The sequence below is a fragment of the Pan paniscus genome, chromosome 8, assembly GCF_029289425.2.
Source record: "Pan paniscus chromosome 8, NHGRI_mPanPan1-v2.0_pri, whole genome shotgun sequence".
Lineage (NCBI taxonomy): Eukaryota > Metazoa > Chordata > Mammalia > Primates > Hominidae > Pan > Pan paniscus.
The window spans coordinates 113730946-113747225 of NC_073257.2; the positions used below are offsets into that span (position 1 = coordinate 113730946).

General features: G+C 47.6%; 1 protein-coding gene across 15 annotated transcripts in view; it reads right to left on the reverse strand.

The window, feature by feature from the left end:
- Window positions 1–1355: 1355 nt before the first annotated feature.
- The window catches only part of ARMH3 (armadillo like helical domain containing 3), a 212796-nt gene continuing 197871 nt past the window's right edge, over window positions 1356–16280 (reverse strand). For 14 of the 15 annotated variants that reach the window (XM_055093311.2, XM_003825509.6, XM_063607863.1 and 11 more), the window contains 2 exons: window positions 5553–5669; window positions 1356–3376 (listed from right to left, as the gene is read on the reverse strand). In XM_055093311.2, the coding sequence (XP_054949286.1) occupies window positions 3284–3376; window positions 5553–5669 (210 nt within the window). In that variant the 3' untranslated portion in view covers window positions 1356–3283. The remainder of the gene's footprint in view (window positions 3377–5552; window positions 5670–16280) is intronic. The other variant, XR_010113275.1, reaches the window with a different exon arrangement.

Consider the following 16280-nt stretch of genomic DNA (forward strand, 5'->3'; position numbering starts at 1 on the left):
GGTCCCAGACAGTCCCCACCGTGCTTAAAGCAGGTTAGGGATGCAAAGGAAGAGTCAACCCAGCCTCTAATATTAGCAGGCTCATCGTGGGCCAATGGACTACTGTTTCGTCTTCTCTCAAGTTCCAGAAGGACCCCAACTCTCACCCACTCCAGGACCCCGTCTCTGGAACCTACTCACTCTCAGGGTGCCTCCTTCACTGATCTAATGACCCCCATAGGCCGACTAGGAAGATAAAAAAATTAGTGAACCAGGTCAGTTTCTCAAGACATCCTTGCTCTTTTGTTCCTCCCCTGCAGCAACTTTTCTGCCTTTCTCTTTTGTCACCTGTCCTGTCCTAGATTCCTTGTTTTCCAGCAGATATGGGGAGCAACTGACAGGTTTGGGGATCCAAGTCAGGATACAGAGTAGGAAAGAAATGCCCTTGTTATGAAACCCCTTCCTTAAGATTAGCTCCTTTCCAAAGGCAGGGCTAGCACGGAAGCTGGGCTGCCTCATCTCCCAGGAATGGATCCTGAGTGTTTGAGCGTCACAGGTCTGACCTTCCTCAGGATGCTTCCTGGGCTCCACACCCAAAAGCCCCCCAACCCGTTGCTATGAGGATGAGGGGACCTTGTCTGGTGGGTCTGAAGGAGTGACCTGTTAAGACCAAAAACTTTAAAGTGACTCAAGCACACCTAATCTCTTCAATTGGCTTTAATTTCCAACCACTTGATTTAATCAACCCAGCAGGAATTGTGGCGGGAGTTCTGGCCTAAGAGGGGGACAAGTGGCTGAGGGTAAGATTGTCTTTAGGAGCAATGCCCTGCGCTTGGATCTCCCTTGGCTCTGGAGGAGGCTCCACAGACCTGGCATAGAGGCTGGGCATAGAAAGTGCTTGGGCAGCTCCTGTTAAGGTTGATTTCCAGGAGAGAATGGGCACTCTTGTTTGGAGTTCTGGGATAGGTATATGTGAATAAACTGGTCAAGAGAAGGGCCTTTACAATGGAGGGCAAGGAGCCCTCTGCTTAGTGCCCCATGCCCTAGACCTGTCCTCATTCACTTGGAGGAAAGGCTGGCAGGAATCCGTAAGTGGCCAAATGGGTTGGCTTGCCTCCTCAATACCACTAAGTTTGGAGATAAGGGAACTAACTCTCTTCTCCCTCCTTCTACCCAGAGGACAAGAGAGGTTACAGCTCTCCGAACCCAACTGACCTCTACTAGGGCCAGGAGACTCAGAGGAAGGAGGAGAGTTCACAAGGGCAGGTAGGGGTCCCCTAGCCAGATGGGAGCAGCACCTAGGAGATTACCTTACCTCTATCTTTGAGGAATGAGTCTGGGCAACAGAGATTAAGAAAAAAAAAAGCAACACTAAAGACAGTCCCACACAAATCAATTTTTAATAATTTCAACTTGCCACCAGCTCCAAATCCAGCTGCCTTGGGGGTTTATCACCAGGGAAAACACTAAATGCCCCAGGCTGAGCTATCCATCCAGTGATCAGATGACCCAGCCTGTGATCTCTTAAGAACCTACATCTACACATGGCAGCCTGTTAGTGGCTTCTCTGGAACTAGTGCATAGCTGCTCAATGTTAGAGCCAGAACTCTGGTTCCCAGGGAGGGCGAGTATCCCAAAGAGATTTGAGGTTAAATGGATGGCAGTCCAGGTGGTCCCAGACATGCTCTCACTGCTGAATTCCTGCACTTACTCCTAGAATATACCAGTGCTGTTTGCTCCCGCCATCCTGAGGGCTTTAGAAAGTGCTTTAAAAAGGGAGGATCTCGAAGCAGCAGCTATTTCAGAGGCAGTTGTTGGGAAAGCCTATAGTGGTTCCATGGAGGCTATCCAAGGGAGGAACCACAAGCCAACTCCCCAGAAGTCAGGAGATTTGCCTGTGGCCCTACCCAGAATCTGAGTGGACAGAATGGAGGCCTTATGCATGATGCTCACCTGGCCTGTTACAGATGGAGGGCACCCTACCCCCAGAAAGTTCTCTCCCTCCCAGGCACTAGACCATGACAGGAATAGATTCCTCCCCAGAGGAAATTCTCAGGCAGGTTGGATGTAAACAACAGCAGGGTAAGGGGGTGGAACACATGGAGGGGAGCTCAGCAGAGGCAGGAGAGGCTGCCAGAGGAGGGGGGGCTAGGGAGGTGGGGGAGCTGCTGGAAAGGGAACCAGCAAAGTAGGCACCTTGAGGGCTCCAGAAAGCCTGTCAATGTTTATTTCATACACACCCTAAAGACAGTAAACCAGATTAGAAATTAAAAGTTAAGGTTGTGACCCTATTGTGCTGATGAGTCAAATGGGCCAGAAGAAGGGGAAAGCTAACGGTACTCCTGGTGCCAAAACTAAAATTCAAAAGGCGGTGGCCGGACAGCAGAGCACTGGGCAGATTCTCATCTCCAGTTTTCCCAGAGAAGTCAATTCTGAATTCAGAAAATAGGAAAACTGGCTGGGTGTGGTGGCTCACGCCTGTAATCCCAGCACTTTGGGAGGCCAAGGCGGGTGGATCATGAACTCAGGATATTGAGACCATCCTGGGTAACATGGTGAAACCCCATCTCTACTAAAAATACAAAAAATTAGCTGGGCATGGCACACGCTCCTGTAGTCCCAGCTACTCGGGAGGCTGAGGCAGGAGAATCGCTTGAACCCAGGAAGCGGAGGCTGCAGTAAAGCCGAGATCACGCCACTGCATTCCAGCCTGGGCGACAGAGTGAGACTCCGTCTCAGAAAAAAAAGGAAAAAGGTACCCTATTCCTATCTTACCCTAAATCTGAGCCAAAGGTCCCGATGACTGGACAAAGTGCCAGTGCAGGCAGGGGACACAGATTTCAAGCCAAGCACAGCCCCAGGCCCAAAGGAAGCAGGATGTAGCTCCAGCTATATCTGAGAGTTGATCTGTTTTCAGAAGCCGAGCAGAGCCACTGACTTTCAGGGTGCTGGCATTACCCTGAGGCTTGCCTCACCAGCTCCCGAAAATTAGTCAGTAGCTACAGCTTGTAACCTCAAGATTGGAAATGTGAGGGGCTGTTTAGGGAGCCCACTCTGGAAGTCCCCACATTCCTGGAGGCCTCTCCCCACTGTGCCCACCCATTCCTCCCCAAATAAGATTATCCCTGGCTTGACCCTCCTGCCCCTGCTGCCCGAGCTCCATTGAAGTGTGGTCTTCACCAAGAGAACTTGGTATCTGTGTTTCTCTCCAACCTCGGGGGCAGCCCCCTCTCCCCTCGCTCCCCCTCCAGCCCATGATCCTCATGGGTAAGGGCAGTCAGAGGCTGCTCAGGTAGGCGTGGCCTCAGGAGATAGTGGAGAACTCCTTGAGCAGGACTTCTTGGCTGAGTGTGTGGAAGGCCAGGTTTCTCCGGACGTTGGTGCTAATGGATCGAACCTGGGAAAGGGTAGTTGGGGAAGGTGGGAGGGCACAGCCAGAGAGAAAACAGGAGAGAGTCAGTTCTAAACGGCAGAGGACAGTGCCTGCTACACGGGGCACTAGAAGTCTCTCTCTTAGGAAATGAACCCTTAACAGCTATTATCCCTGCAGGCAAATGAGCAAACAGTTCCTTGACAGCAGGGAAGGAGAGAAGAGGGGTGGACAGGAACAAACTCTGGAGGATGTAAGAAGAGCATCTGGGCTCCTGGGGAGGTAGAAGCAGGCACAGACAAGAAAGGAGGGCTAAGGGTGGCATCTGTCTCTGCTTTGGCTATGCAGAAGGGGGACTGGGCTGCTCAGTGATCTGATGGAGGAGGAGAAACTGAGGCCAGAAGACTCATGCTCTAGCACCACCTCTCTTTAGATGTGTTTCTAGTCTCTTCACTCTCCCTTTGGATTTATTTACATTTTTGGGTTAGAAGGAGCATTTAGAGATGCAGTCCTTTTCTGGCACAGATGGCAAGAGTAGGATCCAAGGAGGCCAATTTCAATGGCCAGGGCCAGGTGACACTGCTAGTGAGTCCCAGCTTGGGAGCAGGGCCGAGGGTTCTTAACTCCTAGTCTAGCACTCCTTCTAAAGATGCCTGCCCACTCGAGAGGAAAGTCTGGGGCGTATCCTTGCTGTGTGCCCACTGCTCACCTCACATACTCTCTACCCACGGAACCCTAACCCAGTGTTGCCTGGGTCAGCAGGGTAAAAGCCTGTAGAGAAAGGGTCAGAGGGCCCAAGTCCCTACTCTGAGAGGGTTCCAAGAGGAATCTGGCAGACTCTTCAAGGAGATTTCCCCACAGGAAATAGCTGTGTAGATTGCCTGAGAAACAAAAAGGGGAAGGAGGAGGAGAGTGTGTCTGCCCTGGGCCCCAAAGTCTCAGGAGCTTTCCTTCAATTTCTGCTATGCTATAGGAAACTTAATGAAGTCATCAGGAAGGAAGCAGAGGAAAGGGCAGCATGGCAAACAGCAGGAAACTTGAGCTCATTAGCTCCAAACTGGACCAGACCCTCTTTGCTCCCCTGTGCCAGGGGAACAAATATGAGCAGAACTGAGTAAGGCCGTGGTGAGTGTCTCAGAGCCTCGAGACACCGCTCCCGTAACCCTCTCCAGCTCCTCACAGATTGCTCTCTGTTAACCATTTGCTCCCAGAACTTCCTCCACATCAACTTAAAGACTTGCCAACCATCCCATAAAAATGTTCCACTCTGCTATCACTTTACACTAATGGTTTCTGTGTTCCAAACTAACTCACCCCAGAGCATGTCTTCCTGACCTTGTGGAAGTCCAAAATCCTGAGGAATGTCATGTCAGGATCAGAGTTGGGCTGTGTTTAGCACAAGACAAACGATCTAATACGCAGTGCCTTCACCACACTTGGCACGGGGTAAGTAAAAGCTGAGCTGACGCAAGTTCAGCCCCAGCAGAGGGAGGTCTAAGGACAGGGGAAGTGGGTACAGAGGCCTGCAGGTCCTGGTCTCAGTCCCCAGCCAGGATGTTTGTGTAAACCAAGCTGGTAGGGTTACAGACTGCAGGGGGGCTGAGCTTTTCTTGAGAACAGCTCAGAGTACAGGGCAGGAAAGGGACCATCAACAGGGCTAGCTCTGTGGAGACACTGACTGGGAAGTTAAGTAGGAGGCAGAGCAAATGCTCATGGCTCCAAGTGCCCAAGGGTGGGGGCTGCAGGAAGCTAAGTGATTGGAAAGCAGGGAGTGGAGACTGGAGAACTAGATTGGGAGGGGACTCAGACCAGCGGCCAGTTAGGAGTTTAGGAAGACGTGATTCCATAAGAAGGGGAAGAATTAATTACTTTTATTAGTTGCCCTGAGGACAGGTTAAGGAATAATGAGCCAGATCTGCTCCTGGGAACACACGTCAAACCCCAGGCCCAGCTGGAGCTGTGCAAGGGCTGTCTCCATGGCTGCAAAGGAGAAGTAGGCAATACTACCTCGAATAGCATCTTCTCTTACTGCCTGGTACAGTGCGGGAGAGAAGTTGCATACCCCATCCCAGCAGACCCCTCGAGTCTTGTTTTATCTGCCCTTAGCAAACTGCAGTTGTTCCCTAGAGGCCCATCTGCACAGCAGAACCCAGTGGCTGGGGGCGGGCCCCTAAGACACAGGCAGAGGCGGTGGGGCACTCACCAGCTCTTTGAAGAAGGCAGCTTCCTTGTGCTGCTCTGAGTAGCGCTCATACTGGTCCAGGCCATCCTGCAGCTTCAGCGTGAGCGTGTCATAGTTGGCTCTCACCACCTCCAGCACCTGGAGGATATCAAGGGCCAGGCAGGGCTTAGGCCATGCAAATCCCACAACCCTTAGCCCCATTCTGCTGATCTACTGGGTTGGGTTTGGTCTGTGACAACACCCCCAAGAAACCTTGCTTATTACTTATCTTCCAGAAAACAGCCTGGCTACAGGGAGCGATGCCTCAGGTTTCTGGGACCACTTTCTCTCTCTCTCTCTCTTTTTTTTTTTTTTGAGACCGAGTCTTGCTCTGTCGCTCAGGCTGGAGTACAGTGACGTGATCTCAGTTCACTGCAACCTCTGCCTCCCAGGTTCAAGCGATTCTCCTGCCTCAGCCTCCCGAGTAGCTGGGACGACAGGGGCACATCACCACACCTGGCTATTTTTTATATGTTTTAGTAGAGATGGTGTTTCGCCATGTTGGCCAGGCTGGTCTCGAACTCCTGACCTCAGATGATCCACCTGCCTTGGCCTCCCAAAGTGCTGGGATTACGGGTGTGAGCCACTGAGCCTGGCCAACTTTCTAATCTCTCTCTCTCTCTCTTTTTTTTTTTTCCTTTTTGAGACAGAGTCTCACTCTGTCGCCCAGGCTGGAGTGCAGTGGTGCAATCTCAGCTCACTGCAACCTCCGCCTCCTGGGTTCAAGCAATTCTCATGCCTCAACCTCCTGAGTAGCTGGGATTACAGGTGTGTGCCATCATGCCTGGCTAATTTTTGTATTTTTAGTAGAGATGTGATTTCTCCATGTTGGCCAAGCTGGTCTCTAACTCCTGAACTCAGTTGATCCACCAGACTTGACCTCCAAAAGTGCTGGGATTACAGGCGTGAGCCACTGCACCCACCGCGACTTTCTAATCTCTTCTATTCCCTGCCTTTCCTGACCAGCCCAGCCTGGCCACCAAATCTGTTTACTCTGAGTACGGCAAAAGAGCATGAGAAGAGGTTACAGAACAGTGAGCATCTCAGCTCACCAATATCCCTGACACCACAAATGTGCTCTCAGCCTTATCCTGAAGCTTTCCCTGGCCAGGCTGTCACAGTTGCTGAGTAAGACTTTGCCAATGTCTCCTTCCTTCTCCCGTTCTGGGAACCATATTTCTTCAGTCTTGGGATGTTCCTCAGCACCATCTGCTACTTGTTTTCATTGCTCAGTGCCAACTCAGTCTTCTTATCCAGTGCCTGGATTGAACTTTAGGGCATCCCAGCCTTTGGGTATAGGGTACGCTTTCAAGACTAAGCTAGAGCCTTTATTCTGTGGGGTTTTTCTCCCACAACATCTCTCTGATTTTCTATGCGGGGAGGATTCAGACTTCCACTGACTCCAGGAAACTTGACTATCTGTGGTTACAGAAAGAAGGGACTGTTCATAGCCAGGCCAGATGTGACTTCAGCTTGTAAGATCATGAATCAAAGGCAAGGACAATCAGGGGAGAGGCACTACACATCAAATCAGAAGTGAGCTAGGAAGAAAGGGGAGACCAAGAAAGGGGATGATCATTCACTCTGATCATCGGAGTGAAGTTGATCTGACCTGGAGGAAAGCCTATGGCATCGTGGAGAGCTCCCTGCTCAGTAGGGAGCTTGGAGGAATTAGTGAGTGACAAGGAACACACAGCTCTGACAGAAGGGGGTTGGGGGTTGGGAAGAGGAAATAAGCCAGAGTCAGGATGGAGGACAGGCTCCTGAGGGGCCCAAAGGTGCCTCTGCACTGTTCCCTGCACCAGTCCAAATTTGTGCCAGGCAGACTTCACTTGGTAGCAAACACTCTGGCTGCCAAAAATTCCTGAGGAGAGAGAAGGGCTAGAGGGCACAGGGAAGGCTTGTGTCCCTATGGGAGAGTTACCGAGTTCGGTTTGGGAGGGAAGGAACAGCTAGGGCAAAGGTCTGGCCCAGCTTTCTCCCCTTCAGACACCCAGCTCTACAAGATCATTTTGCCTGGTGTGTCCCACAGACTGTAGTATAGGCTGGTTCCTCTGCTTCTCATTCCACTTGTCAGTTCTGTAGGCAGGAGGACTGGTACCCAGCAACAGCAGTCACCCACAAAGTAATCTGGTCCTCTCATGCACGTGGGCTGCACTCGTGGCTGGAATATCTGCAGCCAAGGTCTTGGCTCAGAAGTGAATGGCTCAAGCCCAGAAAAAGGCAAAATTCCTCCAAGATGGAATCAGCCCCTAGGAACCAGGCAGAATAGAGTAATACATGTTTTCCTATGCCCTGAAATCTGGGGAGCCTCAGCAATGCTTAAGACCCAGCAACTTGGGCTCAGCCTTTCCTGAGCGGTGTCAAGTGCCAAAGGACAAACATCATGCTAAAGTCAATTTCTGCGAAAGAGGTTACTGCATATGAAGAGATGGCTGAACCTTCTGACTACATCCTGAGAGCCTCAGGCCGCAGGTAAGGCTGCTTTGATCACCTGGACTCTCTCCTCTTGCCAGGGCATGGTAGAAGGTCTAAGGTCTCACTTAGAAGAGTGATTTCTTCCTATCCCAATAAAGCAGGCTTTTGCCAGCATGGTTTAGTTTAGTTTGTTACAGGGAGGTAAGAACAGAAAAGGTCCCTGAGCTACTAGCTCCTTGGAAGAAAACCAGAAGCAGCCGGACATGGTGGCTCACACCTGTAATCCCAGCACTTTGGGAGGCCGAGGCAGGCAGATCACCTGAAGTCAGGAGTTCGAGACCAGCTTGGCCAACATGGTGAAACCCCATCTGTACTAAAAATACAAACATTAGTGGTGGTGCGCACCTATAATCCCAGCAACTTTGGAGGCTGAGGCAGGAGAATTGCTTGAACCTGGAAGGCAGAGGATGCCATGCCATGAGCTGTGATCACGCCACTGCACTACTGCCTGGATGACAGAGCAAGACCTTGTCTCAAAAAAAAAAAGAAAAGAAAAAGAAAAGAAAAAAATCCAGAAGGCTGGCTGGACTTATAGTGCCCATGATCTCAGCTCTCCTCTTGTCCAGACACTGCCCGTTGCCACCTCCCCCTTCTGTGGCCCTTTCTTTTTTTTTTTCTTTTTTTGAGACAGTCTTGCTCTTGTCACCCAGGCTGAAGTGCAATGGCGCTATCTCAGCTCACTGCAGCCTCCACCTCACAGGTTCAAGCGATCCTCCTGCCTTAGCCTCCTGAGTAGCTGGGATTACAGGCGCCTGCCACCATGCTTGGCTAATTTTTTTTTTTTTTTTTTTTTTTTAATTTTTAGTAGAGACGGGGTTTCATGATATTGGCTAGGCTGGTCTCGAACTCCTGACCTCAGGTGCTCCACCCGCCTCAGTCTCTCAAAGTGCTGGGATTACAGGCATGAGTCACAGCGCCCGGCCTTCCCTGGCCCTTTCTTGTGGGCTTACTTCCTTTCTTCCTCTTATACCTGAGGAAAGTTGCCTGTCAGTTCATCTAGTCTCTGCTGTCTCCTGCCCTTGTCACTTTTGTTTTACTCACAAAGGAAAAAGACATTCTAGGCTCAGGCCTGGGCCCCAACCCATCCAAGACTTCAGAACACTAGCAGGTACTTGCCTGGCCTGGGACTTTGCTTTCTGTAGCTCAGACTTAAGGAACATGTCTCATTTGAGTCTCAGCACTGGCCTGGGACATGGTGAGGGCCACACTTAGGGAGAGGGCCATCTCCCAGAGCCTCTGCCTAAAGGCCTGAGGCTTACCACAATTTGCAGCCTCAGTATCTGCTTCCTGGCAACTCTAAAGGTCCTTCTCAGGTTGAAATCCCTTTCCAATCCGTCAGGTAACAGTCTACGCCCCCGCAAGCACAAGGCTACCTTCTTTCATCGGCCGTTGGGCTTGTGGGCTTCCTAGAATCATGCCAACCACCTCAGCCCAAGGTAGCCTCAAAGCCAATAAGTCACCTACAGGTCACATGCTCTCCAAGGAATCCTCACACCACCACCTATGACCCTTAGGAGACAGACACTTGGGTCTTGGCAAGAGCCTGATAGAAAGTTAACTGAGCTGACCAGGCACGGTGGCTCATGCCTGTAATCCCAGCACTTTGGGAGGTCGAGGCGGATGGATCGCAAGGTTAAGAGTTCGAGACCAGCCTGGCCAAGATGGTGAAACCCCGTCTCTACTAAAAATACAAAAATTAGCTGGGTGCAGTGGTAGGTGCCTGTAATCCCAGCTACTCGGGAGACTGAGGCAGGAGAATCACTTGAACCCAGGAGGCGGAGGTTGCAGTGAGCCGAGATCACACCACTGCACTCCAGCCTGGGCAACAGAGCGAGACTCCGTCTCAAAAAAAGAGAAAGAAAATTAACTGAGCTGGGAGTCCTACTCTTGTTATGGGACTTCAGACAATTCACCTAGCCTCTGCGAGTCTCAGCCCTTTTTTCTATAAAATGGAACTTGAACTCACCTTCCTAAAATGACATGGGAATAAAAGTTTTTAAGTTCCTGAATAAAAGTTTTAAGTAACATACAATTGATGGAAACACTGTCATCCCAATGGCTACACAGCTACCTAGACAGCTCCTATGACTCAAAAGTAACTACTTTCACAGTCCAGGAAGTACCTACCTATTTCAAACTGTCCCAAAGATTCTATGTGCGTAAGTGATTCTTCACCACAAAGGAACAACTTCTGGGTTCAAGTGGAAGACAAGGAATACACAAATGGCCTCAGGTTCAAGTATCTCATGCCCTCTTCTTTGCCTTAAAACACTTTGCCTCAACTTAGGCGAGGGGAAAACAAAGTGGGCAATGTTTGGGAAGGCCTAAACATCTGCCCCTGAAGCCTCTGGAGGTAAGGGGCCTGAGAGGACAGCAAAGCCATCAAGAACATAGGATTGAGGTCAGAGACCTAAGTTTTAGTTCCCAGTCAACCATTAATTAGCAAAATAAATTTATACAAGTTTCTTAATGTCTTTGAGCCTCAGTTTTCAGTATCTATAAAATGAAGACAACACCATCTACATCTTATAAGGCTGATGTGAGGATAACATGAGATAACGATTGTACAATGCCTGGCACATAATCAATAGTCAATAATGGTTACTAATTTTATAATGAAAGTCTTTCTGGTGACAAGGAGTATTTGGAGTTCTGGCTATCTCAAGATAGTTCTAACGATAAGCCAGGGGCTAGGGCCTCATACATCTTCATTCAGCCTATGGCAGATTCTGGTGAAGAGGAAACAACACTGTCTATTCTTTTTTTTTTTTTTTTTTTTTTTTGAGATGGAGTCTCACTCTGTCGCCCAGGCTGGACTGGAACGGCGCGATCTCGGCTCACTGCAACCTCCACCTCCCAGGTTCAAGCAACTATCCCGCCTCAGCATCCTGAGTAGCTGGGATTATAGGTGCACACCACCATGCCGGCTAATTTTTTTTTGTTATTTTTAGTAGAGATGGGGTTTCACCATGTTGGCCAGGCTGGTCTCAAACTCCTGACCTCATGATCCGCCTGCCTCAGCCTTCCAAAGTGCTGGGATAACAGGTGTGAGCCACTGCACCGGGTTAACATTGTCTATGCAATGTGAAAGCAAGCTTCCCACAATGACCTCACCACTCTCAGTGTAACTAGCAAGGCATCAGCCAGAACTCAGAGAATGGCCAGTATAACTTTGGTAGTGCAAAGTGACACAGGTTATACTAAAGAAAAACTAAGCAAAGAGGCCTGGCTTTGCATGATGCAGGTTGTGAGGCTGTTGGCCACATCAGGACCAGGATGTCTTCAAGACAGGAAGTAGATGAGATCCCAGTGCACAAGGTTAGTTCAAAATTGCTGACAAGGTTTCAGACACATACACACCCTAGCACACATAATATGCATTCCTCACAGACTATTCAGTACCCTGTGCTCCATTTATTTCAGCAAGGCCTTTGAAACACAAAATAAATTCTACCCTGAAGGTAGCAGCGGCAAAACAAGAATCACCAACATAGAAAAGTTCCTGGCAATGGCTATTCAGTCTCAATGCCAGAGGGCTTTGCCTTGTGCCTGAAAAATTACTCCGTTTCGAATCTCTGTTGACCTCAATTCCCAGCAGAATAACAGTGAGAGGACACCTAAATAATAGGATGTGACCTGACAGCAAACTTGTGTTCATTACTTTCTTCTCAATTTAAGCTGACATCTACAGTTTAACCTGTTTGGGGAAAACATGTGAGGCTGCCACCAGCCCTCTCCCAACCAGGGCAACATGTGTGATCTTTCCTAGGGGCCAGGCTGCCAGATGAGGCTGAGACCACAAGATACTAACAGAGAAGCTTACAGAGACTTCTTACAGAATAGGAAGTAAACCAGGAACCTAACAGGATGGTAGTGGGGAATAAAGAAGCTATGAAATCAGAAACCTAGGTTCAAATTTTGAACCATCATTTACTAGTTACATGACTTTGACCTGGGTTTCAGTTTCCTTAATGGTGAAATAGTCCTAATACTATCTTCTCATAACATTATGAAGATTAGAGATAGTATACAAAATAAATATTTAAAAAAATGATAGGGCCTAGCAAATAGGAGGTGCCAAATGGATGAAGGCTATTGAGATGGAAACAAATAGAAAAAACGGAAATAGAAAATGGAAGTATCTGATGTGAGGGAGGGGAAAAAAGAAAAAGTGTCTGATGTATTCAAATAAAATGAATCAGCTGGTTACATGGTAGCCAGGAGGGCCTGGAGTTATTCCTTGCATCTGAGGACAGTGATATGGAAAATCATACCTTTTTTTTTTTTTTTTTTTGAGATGGAGTTTCGCTCTTATTGCCCAGCTTGGAGTGCAGTGGCGTGATCTCAGCTCACTGCAACCTCCACCTCCTGGGTTCAAGTGATTCTCCTGCCTCAGCCTCCCAAGTAGCTGGGATTACAGGTGCCTGCCACCGCTCCTGGCTAATTTTTGTATTTTTAGTAGAGATAGGGTTTTACCATGTTGGCCACGCTGGTCTTGAACTCCTGACCTCAGGTGATCCGCCTGCCTTGGCCTCCCAAAACGCTGGGATACAGGCGTGAGCCACCACGCCCAGCTATCATACCTCTTTTTGGCCAAGTGCTACTACATGGACAAAACCACAGAAATAATAGTTCTGGACCAGGTACAGTGGCTCACACCTATAATCTCAGCACTTTGGGAGGCCGAGGTGGGAGGATCATTTGAGGTCAGGAGTTCAAGACCAGCCTGGATGATGGAGTGAGACCCCATCTCTATGTTTTATTTATTTTTTTGAGACAAGATCTCACTCTGTCACCCAGGGTGGGGTACAGTGGCATAATCACAGCTCACTGCACCCTTGACCTTCTGGTCTCAAGTGATTCTTCCACCTCAGCCTCCCAAAGTGCTAGAATCACGGGTGTGAAAATATATATATATATTTTATATATATTTATATAAAATACATTATATAAAATATATTTATGTATTATATATAAATATATTATATATATATAAAGAAAAAAATAATAGTTCTGGGAGGAGCCTTTGAAATCACTTAGCTAGTTCATGGCCCTTATTTCACAGAGGAAGAAATAAATGTCCAAAAAGATTGTAAATTGCCCAAAGTCATAAAACTGGGATTATATACCAGAATTTTCTCTCAATCCAGTGCTCTTCCTAGTGCTCAACCCAGTGCAGGCTGTGCTCAACCCAGTGCAGGCTGGTCTAACCTGAGGCACATTCTTGGGTTTACAGGCTAAACTTGGCCTTCAGAGACCAAAGATTCAAGGAATTCAAACTTGCTTCTCCTAAGAAGTTTGGAAGTATGATTTGTGGAGAGCTAAGAAAGTAACCTGGTGAAGCCTTGATTTGCTGTTTGAGCTTTAATGACTACCCAGCTCCTTAGGGCTCCAGGGTTTGACAATTTTCAATACTAGCAGTTGAACACCCTGCTCAACCCTGTTGATAGTTGGTGTAAACCAACAAAATTTTACAGATCACTCCAAACTCATTGTCAGCAATATCTGATTTTGGCTGCTATTTTGATTACTCAATACTCATTTTAGATGGAAGCTTGAAATTCAAAGGTCTTTGATCTTTAATTGGGCTTTTTAGGCCTCTGCCATCCTGTGGTCTTCAGGCTCGGGGTGGGGTGCTGAAAGATTCAATAAATCCCTTCTACAATGAATACTCCTATCTCAAGGCTAATCTTCCATTTTCCCAAAGAGACTGTCATCATTCTGTTCCACTTCCATGCAGTTCTGCTTTAACCCTGTCCAACTCCTAATCATAAAAAAAAAAATCTCTTGATGACTTGAAACAGATAAAGGAGTTAAAATGGAATCAGAAGGAAAAAAAGATAAAAAGGCTTTTTATAGGATTTTCATAATAATTTCCATCTATCTGTCCCATTGGATTCTTGATCACTGTTCTACTTTAGTTGTTTACTCACTAGAGAATATGATTTTTTGAACCCATTTATTCCACAAAGCAGGAAAGGACAGCCTGAGTCATCAAACTCTGAAAACACAAACAAGAGCATCACCAGGCTAAGTCCAGACACTGCCCTTGCTTCTCCTTCCCATAATATGGAGGGGGCTGGGCAGGCACTACTTATTCTGCAAGCTGATAATGGAGAAATAATGAGTTTGTTCCACGGCAAGTTGGGTAATGGAGTTTATTCCTCATGATGTTTCAGGATTTGGGACACATCTATCCTGGTGCCCACAGAATCAAGAAGCAAGAAGTCTGGACCACAAAGTAGGTATACAGAAAAAAAAAAGAAGGACTGAATAATCAGGTTTGCTCCCCACACCACCTTTCTAAGCTGTTCACTGTTCTGACCTTTCTGACCTCCTGGTCCTAGCATAATTGTCTTATCCCTAAAAGAAATAGTGCTGGACCGGGTGCAGTGGCTCATATCTGTAATGCAAGCACTTTGGAAGGCCGAGGTGGGCGGATCACTTGAGGTCAGGAGTTCAAAACCAGTCTGGCCAACATGGTGAAACGCCATCTCTACTAAAAATACAAAAATTGGCCGGGAGTGGTGGCATGTGCCTGTAATCCCAGCTACTCGGGAAGCTGAGGCAGGGGAATCGCTTGAAACCAAGAGGTTCAGTGAGGTTGCAGTGAGCCAAGATCATGCCTGGCGACAGTGAGACTCCACTTCAAAAAAAAATAGTGCTGAGCATACCTTAGGCCTTCAACAATGGTCACTGGCAAATGGACTGCTAGAGGGGAGAGGAAGGTCCAAGCAGCTTCAGGCAGTTTTTAATGGTAAATACACAATGAAATCTCCCTCTCATCATCCTGGAGAAACAATATCACAACTCAAATATACCATTTGTCAGCCAGAAAGGCTGAAGTCATCTTCTTTCTAATGCCCAGCAAATTTCCTCAAACTCAAAGTTAGACGACTTTTCCTACAAAAATGAGAATGACCTACTCAGGGCATTGCCTAATTCTCTTCTCTGGATTTGTTATTGGGTCTAAAATGCTCTATAAACTTGGGCAAGAGACTGAAAGAGAAATGGAAGGTCTTATCTTTTATTTCCTCTGAAAGGACTAAATTTAGCCTCCCACTCTTCCTCTATTTTCCTAAAACCAGGCCTTTCCCAGAACTGGTTATGTGTCTCCTAATGAGGAATAGCCCTCTTTTCTCCCAGAAGCAGTAAAGGTCTGTCCCTAACCTTGCAATTTCAGCAGCCTAGGCAGAGCCTCTTGATGGCATTGTAACAATTATGTTAAGTGGTAGTCAGATGCTGGACAGCTTAGAAGAGGGATTCTGATAAGGGAGAAGCAAAAGCCAATTCTTCTTTCCCTAAAACCCATATTCTTCCAAATTCAAGATTAGTTAAAGCTAAACAAGAAGCACAGCACTGCAAAGATGTTCTCTAAGTAAAGATCTTGGCAGGTCACGTTGGGTCTAGTTGCACCTGGGTGCTGAAAAGTTCCAATTAGTAGCTAGTGATAGTCAAGATGGCATAGTGGTTAAGAGCATGGCTCTAGAGTTAGCCTGCCTGGACTCATATCCTATCTTCACCAGTTAGCAGCAGGGTGGAGCTGGGTAAGCCTGTTTGTTCATCTTTAAAGTGGAAATACTAATAACTTCATCATATATAGCTGGTTCTGAGGACTAAATAAGACAATGTATTGAAAGCTTTCTATGCTTGGCACACAGAAAGCACTTAAGAAGTGTAGGTGTTACTACTATTTTCTTTTGCCTTGATATGACCCTATGAATAACTATTTTTTAGGGCCTGAAATTGGGAGAAGTGACCTATTTCCACAGCTTCCCTTTCAACCCCATCCATAAATAAAAAAATTCCTCTCATCTGTCTCCACCCTTTCTGGAAGACATTTGCATTCTACAGGTTTCCCAATGAGGGATTTCCTGTGGAGGAAAGAATATACTGCTTTAGGGTTCGTGCATTAGCAGGTGGACGCAGGCAGAGTGGCAGACCCTCTCCTAGAGAAACAACATGCCATTACGACTGATTTCCTCACTGAAATCTCTCATAGCTAGATGCTTAGCACTCTGAAGGAGGCTCAGTGTGACATTATGGATTTTCATAATGTCTAACAGAGTCCTAAGAAACAACAAACAGTCAACATGTTTGCAGACTAATTTAGTAACACAGGCCCAACCAAAAAAGAAAGTAATCGCTCATCAAGGTCACGTGGTAAGATTAGAGTTAGACCCTGATGTACCTTCTGCACTGTTCTCAGCATTCTTTGACAGGCTTCAAAAG